The sequence below is a fragment of the Dermochelys coriacea genome, chromosome 2, assembly GCF_009764565.3.
Source record: "Dermochelys coriacea isolate rDerCor1 chromosome 2, rDerCor1.pri.v4, whole genome shotgun sequence".
In the NCBI taxonomy this organism is placed as follows: Eukaryota; Metazoa; Chordata; order Testudines; family Dermochelyidae; genus Dermochelys; species Dermochelys coriacea.
This window is the reverse complement of record NC_050069.1, coordinates 262,907,972-262,921,956: the sequence shown is the minus strand read 5'-3', so window position 1 is coordinate 262,921,956 and position 13,985 is coordinate 262,907,972. Positions and strand designations below refer to the sequence as shown.

The 13,985-nt window shown below is 42.3% G+C and overlaps 1 protein-coding gene across 2 annotated transcripts in view; it reads right to left on the bottom strand.

The window, feature by feature from the left end:
* LOC119850741 (vasoactive intestinal polypeptide receptor-like) overlaps window positions 1–13,985 on the bottom strand; it is a 175,678-nt gene that overhangs the window by 61,527 nt on the left and 100,166 nt on the right. For both annotated transcript variants that reach the window (XM_038389191.2, XM_043509745.1), the window contains exon 3: window positions 10,558–10,665. In XM_038389191.2, coding sequence (XP_038245119.1) covers window positions 10,558–10,665 — 108 coding nt within the window. The remainder of the gene's footprint in view (window positions 1–10,557; window positions 10,666–13,985) is intronic.

Here is a 13,985-nt window from a genome sequence, read left to right as displayed (position 1 = left end):
TACATGCCTAAGTGGTTGTAGGATCAGGGCCTTAATCTCATGCTAAGCCCTTTGCTTTGCAATAGGCACTTGTAAGTGTAGTGTGTGTGTGGGGATAGCCACCAACAATAACTGACTCATATCTGATGGGTCTTCTCACATGATGTTCAACTTGGCAAAGTTCTCTCCTGTATAATGAAGATGGATCATGATAGGTGGGATTAATCAGATCTGCAGTACAAACAGATGTGCAGGGAGAGGATGCAGTTTCCAAGGAAGTGCCATGCTGCAGGTGTGTTATGACAGATTGAGTTACTTCCTGTCAATCATTCTAGGCTTGCTTAAAAGCGCTTAGGAAGAGGAACAAAATAATACGATCTGTGGCTTGAAGACAGGCTCCCAGGACAACCGGGCTGAATGCACTGAAAATGACTTCTGGCACATCGTCAAATAAAAAGGGATGACAAAAAGATGTCATAAAGCTCTTCAGTTACTTCTATTGAGCTAAAAAAAAAATCAAGGGGTATGGAAGAAAGATCTATTTGAAACCCAAAGCAGAACAGTACAGCAAGGTTTGGAGAGCTTTTACATTGAACCAAATATTTCATATCTTAGAGGTGACCTACTGGGATTTAAAAGGTCTATGATTCTCTCAGGTAAGGTCTGTGCCCTCCTGTCTCTGCTAATTTAAAGCACTGCCAAATAACTACTTTCTTTGCCCTCCTGGATAATTTAAAGCCACATTTCTGTTACACTGGTGTAAAACTGAAATAATTGCTGCCATGACTGGAATTACTTGGGGTTATAAAATAGCAAGACAGCAGAATTTGGCCCAAAGGGTATGTCTACAGTTGGAGTGATGACACTTTCTAGCCATGCTGAGTATGTACCTATGGTATTCAGGAGGGGTGATAATTGGGCCGGCTAGCCTGTGCCGCTACCCATGCTATCTCAGCTACACCAAACTAGCCCAAGTATATCTGCACAAGCTGGGAATCACACCCCTATCTCCATATACAGATATAGCCTCAGATAGAGGGTAAAGTTTTCAAAAGGGCCTAGCTAGTTTAGGTGCTCAAGTCTCATCGACCTTCCATGAGGTTTAGGTACCTAATGGCTAGTCTTCACGAGACGAACTCCTTGCTGGTATACGTATACTGGCAAAGCCCTCTAGTAGAGATCCAGCTTATACTGACAAAATGTGTTCTGCCAGCATAGTGAAACCACCTCCCTGAACTACATAAGCTATACTTGCAAATGGACTTTTTTGCAGATGTAACCGCATTGGCACAAGGGATTGTGCTGCCATAGCTGTGTTGGCTATGTGGGTGATTTTTTCACACTCCCGATCACCATATCTATGCCAGCAAAACTTTAAGTGTAGACCTGGCCAAAGTCACTTAGGGTGGGACCCACAAAGGGGCTTACGTGTTGCAATGCCGAGCTTCGCAGCATCAAATTTTAGATGTCTAGAGAATCACAGAAATGCACTGTGATCCACACAGCGTGAGTGAAGCTCCTAGGCTCCTATACAATGGACAGAGAGAGGAGCTTAAGAATGCAACCCACATAACCCAGCATGCTAGGCGAGGAGCTGCCTAAGCTAGTCACTGGAAGCTGCCACCCCGGGGTGTGTGCGCTAAGCCCCACGCCTTCGATGGAGAGAGGCTCCTCAGTCCAGGCTGCAGGGAGGTGCCTAGTTCTGCATCCGATGAAGTGGGCTGTAGCTCATGAAAGCTTATGCTCAAATAAATTTGTTAGTCTCTAATGTGCCACAAGTACTCCTTTTCATTTTGTGAATACAGACTAACACTGCTGCTACTCTGAAACCTGTAGTTCTGCTTAGTGATCCACAAATGGGCACCCACCACCTAGAGTCAGATGGCTCAGGTGCCTAAAGGGTTTCTTGGGGGAACGAATTAGGTGCCTGCCTCACGCCACAAAAAATAGCAGGAGGTGGGGGGGGCTCAAGCACTCAGCTGGGATGTGGGAGACCCAGGTTCAATTCCCCCTCTCTGCCAGCATGGGAAAAAGCACTTGAACAGGGGTCTCCTACCTCTCTGAAGGGGTGCACTGAGCTACAGAATATTCTGATGTGGGGCTCCGCAAGCTCTCCTGATCAAGTTGTTCCACTGTGGCTAAATAATGAAAGAGGGATTGGAGTAGGGGGTCTGGACCCAGGGCCTCCCATCTTCCATGTGGGTGCCCTACTCACTGAACTAGCGTCTTTCCCTCTTTCTTGCCCAGTGACTGTTTAAGTATTTATACACAGTCATTGGGCCAGAGAGAGAGAGAGAGAGAGAGATAAAATGAACTATAAAGCTGGGATCAGATGCTTAAGTTCCTTTGTGGATTCCCCTCCATAGGCATTCTGAAAATTTTACTCATTCTCATTTTGTTTGTGCCATAAGCAGAGTTGGTCCTGGTTGCAGAGACAACCAGGTTTAGTTTATGATTGGTCCTGCTTTGAGCAGGGGGTTGGACTAGATGACCTCCCGAGATCCCTTCCAACCCTGATATTCTTTGATTCTATGATCCCAGGCAAATAGAAGTTTTGGGGTCAAATCTCCTTCACCCAATCCCATCTCTTTTTGTTTTCCACCTACCCTACCAGCCCACACAGCGATGTCCTCACTACTATTTTTAGCAAGCTAGATAGATTACAGCTATCATGCAAATGTCCACATGCATATCACACCCCCAGTTGCAGTGTAGATATAAACTATGCTAGAAAAATGCACCACTGTAACTACATTGATTAATAATAATGCATCTAATTAAACCAGTGCAAACCCTAATGTAGACACACACAAGCCACTTTTACCCTCAATTATTTCTGTTTAGCGTATGTTGGTAACTTACCAAGTTACCAGAAAGTTAAATCTAGATAAGTGACACTTGGCTTGGTTTAAGTGCATCTGCATTAGGAATTGTCTCTGGCTTAATTAGACTGAGTTTTAAATCAGTTTAGTTACACTGGTGTACTTTTAAAGCATAGACAAGGTCTTATTCCTATACAATGACCACTAGGGGTATGTCTACACTGCACACCGCTCATGTTGGTGTATAGGGTATGTGTGGTTACTTGCCCCAGTGAATAGCAGGCTGCATCCATACCAATTAATTGCGTGAGTTAACTGTGCTTAATTGACAACCCTACTCCAGACATCAAAACCAGCACAGACTATGGGGCAGTACAAGGAAGATGTTTGAGGAATGATCACTATTCAATAGATTACCTGCCATAACACATTGGTGAGAATGCAATGAGTAATCTCGCAAAATTCAGGGTGGGTCAGAGAACATATCAAAGTGGTGTTTGCTGGTCAGATTGTCTATGACAGATCAGGCTAGCCTCCAGATCAATTTCTCAATTACCTTCTTGTGTAATTTCTCTTTCTTGCAAAGAATACGTTTCTTTGTGCAATGGCGTCGGTCACCAATGTGACTGGTCACCTTGTTGTGACATTGCCTCTGGAACTACCACCCACTGGACAAAGTACTTCTAGATACGATGTGAAATTGGTAGCACGTTGGCCCTCACTGGTTGGTTGTGCTCTCTAGAACCTGTTACTTGGTGGTTCCCCACCTACACCCAAGAATATTGGGGATCACCTGTACAATGGAGAGAGCTACCATGAACAAATTGGCTAATAGCATTAATTATTTTATTTTCCACTATTATTCAAATTTTAATTTATCAGTTCCCCCAATGGTAAAATTCTCCCCCTCCCCCATGCAGATCTAGGACCTAGAACCACTCATGACCAATGTGAAGCACCATATTTCAGGGAGGTCAATGAGATCATCGGAAAGGGCTAGGAATGAGCAACAGGAATAAGAAAAGAGGGACACTGAATACTTCTAATGAGAAGGAGGAAAAACAGGGGTTGTATTTATTGTGGTGAGAGAAAGGGACATGACTGAAGTCTCCAAGAGGCTCTCTAGAGCAGTGCTACTCAAAGCGGTGGTCCGTGGACTGATGCTGGTCCATGAGCCATTGGCTGCTGGTCTGCGCGCACATTGGAAAAAAAAATTGCCAGTCCCCCACATCAGATAGCTTGAGAAGCACTGCTCTAGAGGATAATGTGAGTGGAGAGAGCTAAACTATTAGAGCTAATGATAATGTACAGGACTTGGAGGGCCAATACAGTAAGCAAAGAGCAGCTGAAAAGATAATTTAGGTATAGTATTTTTAGATGGAGAGAGGTCAGCTTAGGTACCAGCAGGAGGAATTAAGGTAACTAAGACGACGACATACTAGACAAGCCTTATTTACATATATATGTAAAAGAGAGAGAGAAGCATGAGAATGACTCTACAGTAGGATGGGGAGAGCACTTCCCTAGGTGTGGGAGACTAAGGATCCAGTAGTCCTTCTCCTGTGGCTCTTTAATTACTTTTCCAGAGGGCAACAACATGAACATGGAGACAGCTGAATATCACCTCAGAATACATATATCCCAGTGGTTAGAGTGCTTAGCAGAGAGGTGGCAGATCCCAGTTCAAATCTCTTCTCTCCCTCAGGTGCAGAGGGGTGTCTCTCATATCCCAGGTGAGTACTTTAACCACTGGGTGGGAAGTTATGAGGGAGGCTCTCCTCCACTTCCTTCCCCCCCCAGTCCTTGGGTGATCTCACCTGAGGGGCTGATTCAGTAGCAGGCCTATGAGCATGCTTCCTGGATCAGGCCCCACACATGACATAGGCAGTCGAACACCTATCTTCCCCTGGTTTATGAAATGCCCCAGAGCTTAGGCGTCTGGATGCCTAGAAAGAGGCACCTGTCCCAGTGTACATATATTGTAAAATGTATAATGTAAATGCAAAGTAATGCACATTGGAAAACACAATCCCAACTATACATATAAAAAGATAGGATCTAAATTAGCTGTTACCACTCAATATAGAGATCTTGGAGTCATTGTGGATAGTTCTCCAAAAACATCCACTCAAGTGTGCAGCAGCCGTCAAAAAAGCGAACAGACTGTTGAGAATCATTACAAAAGGGATCGATAATAAGACAGAAAATGCCATATTGCCTCTATATAAATCCATGGTACGCCCCTACCTTGAATACTGTGTGCAGATGTGATCGCCCCATCTCCAAAAAGATCTATTGGAACTGGAAAAGGTTCAGAAAAGGGCAACAAAAATGATGAGGGGTATGGAATGGCTTCCGTATGAGGAGAGATTAATAAGGCTGGGACTTTTCAGCTTTGAAAAGAGACGACTGAGGGGGGATATGACAGAGGTCTATGAAATCATGACTGGTGTTGAGAAAGTGAATAAGGAAGTGTTATTTACTCCTCATCACACAAGAACTAGGGGGGTCACCAAATGAAATTAATAGGCGCAGGTTAAAACAGCCGGTTTTAAAAGGAAGTATTTCTTCACACAACGCACAGTCAACCTGCGGGACTCCTGGCCAGAGGATGTTGTGGAGGCCAAGGCTATAACAGGGTTCAAAAAAGAACTAGATAAGTTCATGGAGGACAGGTCCATCAATGGCTATTAGCCAGGATGGGCAGGTCTCCACCACAAATGATGCATTGGCACAGCTGCCCTGATGGAGCTGTGCTGTTGCAGTGCTTTGGTGAAGATGCTCTAAGCCGTCAGCTTAGTTACTCCACCTCCGTGAGAGGCGGTAGATATGGGCAGGAGAAGCTTTCCCAGCGACATAGCACTGTCTAAACAGGGGTTACAGGTCACTACAACTACGCTGCTCAGGGGTGTGGATTTTTCACACTCCAGAGTGACGTGGTTATACTGAAGTCAGTGTGCAGTGTAGATCTTAATATGTATAGTATTTGCTATGTCTACATTGGTGTAATTCCCAGCTCGGGTAGCCCTACCTGTGCTAGCTCTGATTGTGCCAGCGTGCTAAAACCAGAAGTCTCACTGTAGCGATGCAAGTGGTGGGATGGGCTGTCCACCCTGCATGTGTCCTGTCTGAGGCCCTAGGTACATTTCCTCAAGCTGGAAATGATGGCACTAATTCCAGTGTAGCCAGACTCACTGATTATTTCCTATTCGAGAAACTGCATGAAGAAGTTTGTGGTTGGTATCAGCGACTTTTGGATTACAGACATAAAGAAAGCTAAAATATTCTAGTGCAATGAAAGCGAGTAATGCTCTTTAATACAGGAATGTGCCAAATGATATTCTTGTCCATGCTTTCCAAGTGCTAATGACGAATGTCATGAAATAATGAAGCTCTACTGAATTTGTGAATGGTGTAAGACCGTAGTGTCAGATGAGATAAATGTAGTGCGAGGCATTTTCTGGTTTCCATCTTTTATCTGACAGAAGCCAGGATATGAGACAGTGGAAGAAAAGATTTCTTTATCAAAGGAGGAAATTTCATGCACTAAATCTTTGCTTCCTAACATTTCCACTCTAACTATAAACACAGACGGCTATGATTCTCCACTGCCCTGCACCTTGTGTTAGCATTCATATCGCTGCAAAGGGATTCCAGAACGGACATAAAATGCTACCAAGTTATTAATTTCCTCATGGACTTTTCTATAGCACTCGTCACTGTGCTGTGAGTGCTTCACAATCATCCACAACAAATTTAGCTTCACAACACACCTGGACTCAGGAGATATGAATTCAATTCCTGGCTCTGCTACAGGATTCCTTTGTTATCTTGGGAAAATCATTTAATCTCTTCAGTTAACCACCTGTAAAATGGGGATAATATTGCTTCCTTTCTCCCACCCTTAGTCTGTCTTGTCCATTTAGACTGTATGCCTTTAATACCAGGGACTGTCACTTACTAAATGTATGTGCAACCTCCAGCATAACTCATCTCAAATGAGGCCTGCAGGGGTTCCTGTAATGAAAATAATCAGCAACAATGCAACCAGCAGACTCATTATTACTTTGCCCATGAGTCAAGATTTAAACTCAGCTTTCCAGAACGGCTGGACCAGTGAATTAACCCACTTTCCCTTTTGGCCTTCTTGTGCTTATTACCCATCAGGTTATCACCTCTGCTGGGGACCAGCTTTTCTGTCTGATATGAAAGAGATTTTATTACATACAACAGAAGCTTGTCTATTTTATACATCATATAATTAATTAACTAGAGGCCCAGATTGTTTGTCTTGTGTAACAAAGATTTTATTACATACGCTGATTTAATTTTCATGGCATAATTGTAATACTAGAGGGTTTTACTGAAAGCCATTTTGGATCACTAATCTAGAGTAGTTTTTCCCAGATGAGAGAAAAGACGAAGTATGATCTAGTGGTAGGGTACTTCCTTGTAACGTGCGAAATGTGGGTCCAAGTGCCTGATCTGCCACAGACTTCCTGCTATGGCATGTCACATAGCTTCTCTGTGGCTCACTTCCTTATCTGTGAAATGGAGATAACTGCCCAACCTCACAGTGGTGTTGTGAGGATAAATACATTAAAGACTGTGACACCTTAGAGACTAACAAATTTATTTGAGCATAAGCTTTTGTGAGGTACAGCTCACTTCATTGCTGTAGCTCACGAAAGCTTATGCTCAAATAAATTTGTTAGTCTCTAAGGTGCCACAAGTACTCCTTTTCTTTTTGCCGATACAGACTAACATGGCTGCTACTCTGAAACCTGTCATTAAGGATTGTGAAGCACTCAGATATTAGAGTCATGGGGATCACGTAAGTACCAGAGATAGATAGTTGGTGAATGCCTACTGAGTGAATATCAATACATTTGTTTCCCTTCAGTAGAAAGACATTGTCCCAGTGATGCAATGACATTTATACTGCAGCCAGGCAGAGTTGGATCCAGAAAAGTCCCATTACTCCAAAACGCAGACATACGAGTTAGTTAATGGAAATCAGGAATTTCCCTACCTATTTATGCATGTCCTTAAATTAGCATCCAACGGCGCAGTATCCCAGCATCTACCTGACCCTTCTTCCAAATCAATAGCTGGTGCCATCTTGAAATTATGTTATCTATAGACATGCAGATTTCTCTGACAATATAAGTTCTTATACAGGTGCCCGCCACCACGACATCTGAGTACCCAAGTCCCCAGATAGTGAAAAAAAAAATAATCTTTGCAAATGGTTGCTGCAGTTACAGCATTCTTTGAACTATTACTGTTTGGAAACAGTGGCCCAGTTCTCCTCATTGACGTCAGTGCAGTTCCCAGAGAAACAGAGAGCAGAATCTGGCTTAGTGATTGTATGTATATCACCCACCAGCCTCCAATCCATATAAAACTATAGCTGCTAAGATGATCTTGCTTATGTGTTGCTCCAAGCACATCACCTCCTTTGAGCCCTTGCAGAGGCTCCTAAGTTTCATTGCATCAAGGTCAAGTTTCTCATTCTCACCTTCAAGGCCCATCATCAACTAACTGTCCACTCTTGCCTCTGATTGCATCCTCCTCATTACAGTCTCAGATCCAGCAATGGTGCCAGTCATAGCTGCTCATTTGTCAACTTTGTGCACCATCTCCTCCCCCTGTGCCTTCTTCCACACTGGCCCTCACACAGGAATGCCCAACCTGGTAGGCCACTCCTCCTTCAACTCTCTCCTCCCTGCCACAATGTTGCTGCAAAATCAGGCTGTTAACTGTCTGAGGGGCAGCTGGGACAGTTGGCACTTACTTCATTTGTTTACAATGATGGTGGGGGGAATCTGGGGAGGGATTGCAAATATGTCTACAACTTGTATGTATTTCAAAGTATGCATCCTCTCTAGTCCATTATCGAACCTTTGTGTCAGGGCTGTCACAGGATGGGCTCCTATACACTGGATTCCTCTTTTCAGGCAGTCCTCATGCTTTCTTATGCAAGTTCACCACAGTGTACTTTATTTACAATGTCTTATGCAGCTTCACGTCCCATCACCATAAGGCTTTCCTTAAGTTTCAACGTACCTGCTAGGCGCAGGGTGGGGAGGTAAAGGGGAAGAGAGGTCTCACCTCTCTGAGATTCTGGTCTTCTTTGCCCTTCCTCCCAGCTTCCCTCTCTGCCTCCCTGTCTCCCAATTAACAATCCCCAGCTGATGAGCTGAATAAACTTGTTAACTAGTTAATCACCCAGACCTAATCAATTATCTCCCTATTTGGCCCAGGTGGGAATGCATACGAAGTACACAGAGTGGTGAGCCAGTCGTAAGCTACTCCCACTCTGTCACAGGCTGGTTGAAAAATTTTCAGAAAAAGGGCTTTTCAATGGAAAGCTGGGTTTTCAATTAAACACAATTTTCACAAAAGGCATCTGCTTTCTGTGGAGAATTAAGATTTTAGTCAAAAAACCAAATGTTTAAAGCCCAAATATTTCTTTCAAAACCAGAAATATTTTGATTTGAATATGCTGCTGCAATGTCTTCTGGAAGTTGTAGTTCAACTGTCTCATGTCCCCCACCTCTTCTCTGGGCCAGGATCCTTGGCGGGACTACATTTCCCATGATGCATTATTGTCAAGAACTCACATGATCCATTGCTTCCCCCTCCACAAGAGAAGATTATGGAGCACCATGGGAGATGAAGTCTGCCCAGGGACCCTGGTCTCAAGAGGATAATGGGAGCATGAGGTATCCAAGCTACAACTCTCATGAAGTACTACAGCAATATTTCTGAATTGAAGTTGTTCAGTATTTGGATAGAATTTTTTGGTTTTCAAATTTTCACTTAACTCCCCACCTCCCCCCACCCAAACCCCACAAAAAAATCCCTCCCCAAACAAACAAAAAAACCCTCAACGTTTTCTGTGGAAAATTTAATTTAGAGGGAAACTATTTTTTCCCATTTTTGTCAAAATTTTCCAAGGGGGAAAAACATTTTTCTGCTAGCTCCTCTTTGTATGCAACTCCATAGAGTGGGATTTTCAAAGTGAACAGCATTGGCCTAACTCTGTTTTCATTGAAGTCACTGGTTAAACTCACATTGACTTCAATGGGAGCAGAGTTAGGCCAATGTTCAGAGATAATCCCACACATGGAGTGCAAGGTGCGGGGACTCTGTCTTTGTATGTTTTATATAGGACCTAACAAAATAGGATGCCAACTGTGACTGGAGTCTCTGGTCTCTACAGTAATGTAAAGAAACAATGAAAAATAATAACTGTGAATCCATATCAGTAGGCTGGGGATTTGGGCATACCAGTGAGGAGACAGATACAAGGGTGTAGTCAAGCAGGTTAGCTACTCAACTACTTACCCACTTCTAACAGATAAAGAATCAGAGTTTAAGGCCAGAAGGGACCACCAGGTCAGCTAGCCTGACCTCCTCCGTGTCCTTGGCTATTAAACTCCACCCAGTTACCAATAACCTCTCTTAGATTAAAAGCATTACAGCCCTCGATCGGCTATAGGCTCTCATTTTCAGATGGGCTGAGCACCCAGAACTCCAGCTGAAGTCAATGCCCATTATCTCTGAACAGCCATCATGGAGTGTTTCAACTTTACTTTTCAAACAGAAAGCTGATGCTCAAATAAATTGGTTAGTCTCTAAGGTGCCACAAGTCCTCCTGTTCTTAATTCACCAAAAGGAAGGCGGAGTGAATCAAGTTAGAAAACACCGAGTGACATTTATAGTAAACGAACTGTCTAGTTTCACTTACCCAGAGAAGTGGAGAAGTAGATAAAATATATTGGACAGGGCATCACCACAACCTCTCCCACTGCTGCTGAGGGCCAGCAGGTTATGTTGTCCCACATCCTTCCACAACCTACAAAAAGAAAAGAGAAAGGTGACCATATTAGAACGTTTAGGGACTGCTTTGTCTGTGCTGTATGGAAAGTATGCAGAGAAACCCAATGCAGGGCATGATTCATGGCTACCTTGTGAGCAACCAGCTCTATCCAGTTTTCCAACTCTCTCAATCAAATCCGAAACCTGGATCAGAGGATTACAGAAGTTAGAGGTGGAAAAGACTGTTTAGATCCCTGAAACCACCCCCACGTAAATGTACTATATACTGCTCTAAATGGAGGTTGGCTCCCAAAACTACACTTTATCCTAAAAATATGTGCTTAAGACCCAGAATGAGGGATTTAATTCTCACAAATGGAGAGGAAAGAGTGAAATAATTTGGGATTATTTTCTTTACACACAATTTTCAATAACCTCAGTTTCAAGATTCAGCATTTGTGGTATCAAACATTTTCTGGAATTGACAGGGAGACACAGGCCAGATCTGTGTAGGACTGAGACAAATCTGGGTTAATAGTGAATAGTGCATTTTATAGATGGAAACACTAGAGATTCTCAGATTAAATCTCTTGCTCCCCCTCCAAATTAAAGTACCTGATCTGAACACACCAAACTGTGCACAAGATGCGACTGCTTCTGTTCCTTTCTAACTCCCCCATCCCTCATGCCACTGAAACTGCCACCCACACAGGTGCAAAATTATGGTTGATGCAGTGGATGCATTGGGCGGAAGGAATAAATTATGCCCAAAATGATTTTTTAACCCCTCCCAAAACAGAGACACGCAAGAGACTCCATTAAGTCCATTTAGGACTTTCCTGCTGCTTCTGCAGTTTCAACGAAACTGAAATGTTTTGCGGGAATAAGTTGATTTCAACAAAATTTTGATAGCACGTTTCATTTCAATGTGGAAATGTTTCACCTTGATGCGATCAATTCAACTCAATTTGTTTTGACATATATTATATTAAAATATTGTTTTTAATATGTTATATACTTATTATATTTAATTTATAGATGTTATATTATATTTTTAATATAAATATCAAAACTAAATTAAAGTAAGTGTTATGACATTGAAACAAAATATCTTGAAGATCCTGAATTGAACTTTTTCGGAATTTTTGTTTCCCTGGAGATTTCAAAATTTTCATGTTTTGTTCTGATTTGGAATGAAAAAAAATCAGAATTTCATACAGAATGCAAATAATAATAATGATAGATGATTGATAGATCGATAGATACTGCAGCCATTTCCCTCTAGCAATCCTGTTCAAGAGTCACCCATGACGTGGCATAGAACTATTCCCCAAAGGTTAGGAAAAAGCTGTGGTTAAATCCAATGTCCCAGAAGGTGGAACTGGATTGTAAAGAAAAAAAGCACTTAGTAAAACATGTTTCTGATAATAGTAAAAGGAACTCAGAAAACCACTGCCAGGGCATATTTCTTCAGTAAATATTACTGATGTGAAACAGACCAAACTTTTTCACTCATGCTACCCAAGAGCCTAACTCCACAATCAATTTGTCAAGACTGCATCAGCACCTTTGATACCTCAGATCAATAAGCAGAAAGCAAACAACAATGCTTTGAACAACCAGAAAGCCGAAAAGCAACCTCCACTCCCTTTGGAAGTTATAATCAAAGCTTTATCTTTGTTTTTACTGGGGTAAATGGAAATTTTCAAATGCAGCTTTGAAGTGGGATTATCTGAGATTGTAAAGAAAACAACTGAGAATATCTTCTTGTAACCTCTGCTTTTAGATTCATTAAAATACAATTTTCCAACTTTTAACATTAGCTACAAAGCTCAGTTCTCAGAGGCTCATATTTAATTCCCACGAAGTTGTGACCAGTAGTGCCAAAGATAAAGACATCAGAATTCTACCCATGGGAAATAGATGGTTTCACAACAGGACCTCTTAACATCTAGAACTCTGGGCCTGGTACTTACAATGTATTCACAACCACAGGTCATATTATCTGAAACTCTGGACCAAGATGGAATCCAACATAAAATACAAGACAAAAGTACTGGATGGCTTCCTAAAGGAGAACATTTTTGTTTTGAGCTTAGTTTAAATGTCTACATCTAGTACTTACATTACGGTTCATTTGTTCTTGTTTGAAATGAAAGGCACAGAAAGAACCACTGCCTACATCCTTCAGTAAACAGATTTTGAGCTATACCGAGATAAGATATAGCTATAATGGATATCCATGTGATAGCTTGCACTTTTCATCACACATCTTACCACCTCACCTGTACTCTGTCCACAAACCCATCTCCCTTGGGACTGCTTCTGTCATTCCGAAGCTCTGAGCAGCTTCTAATGTGCATTAAGCTTTTGTAAAAAGACGAAGGTAAAACAAATCCAATGGCTGGAAGCTGAAGTTAGACAAATTCAGACTAGAAATTAGGTGCACACTTAATAGCTAGGATAGTTTACCAAGAGTTGTGGTGGATTCTCCACCCCTGGACATTTTAAAATCAAGACTGGATGCTTTTCTAAAAAGATACACTCTAGTTCAAACAGGAATTAATACAGAGAAGTCCTACAGCCTGTGCTGTACAGGAGGTAAGACTAGATGATCACAATGGGCTCTTCTGGTCTTATAATTTATGAAAGCAGCCTGTCAGAAAAAATATTTCCTCCTTTCCCCAAGAAAGAATTTTGCCCCAAGAATACAGTGATCTGAGGCCTGCAGCATTGTGTTCAGTTCTGCATCAGTGACAGGTTTAACCAGACAACCCATAAGCCGTAAGGGCTAGAAACAGGTGCTAAGACTTTGGAAAGATTTCCCATCTTCCCTATGGGATACACAGAACAGGGCTTTCACCTGGCGAGGTCCTAAGATGCTGGGCTGCAGATCCATATCATTGTTATGCATGGAAAAGTTGTTTTAGGCTATTTCTAGAGGGTTTAAAATGCTTCTCTCTTCCTCCAAAGCCTGTCCAGGTGGACTTGTGATAATATTCGCCCCAAAGCCCACTAAAGTCAATGGGGAGACACCTTTTGACTTCATTGAGCTCTGGATCAGGCCATTTGGGAGCCAACCGATACAAGGAGGAGACAGAACCTACTTATTTTCAATACTCTACTTCTGTGTTAATCAAATGTTGCTAAACAAGGTATACCATCAAAATTGTTTTTTTCCTGCCACACATGTGGCAGGTAGGCAATTCATGCTGGGGAGATGCAAAGGTTTTATCAGTACCTGCTGGAAGTTATTTGCATCAGTCATCCACGGCTTCACCTTTCATGAATAATGTGACCCTATTAAATTTGTACTGACAAAACTCTTTCATAGCTTGAAGGTCAAATGAAACCACT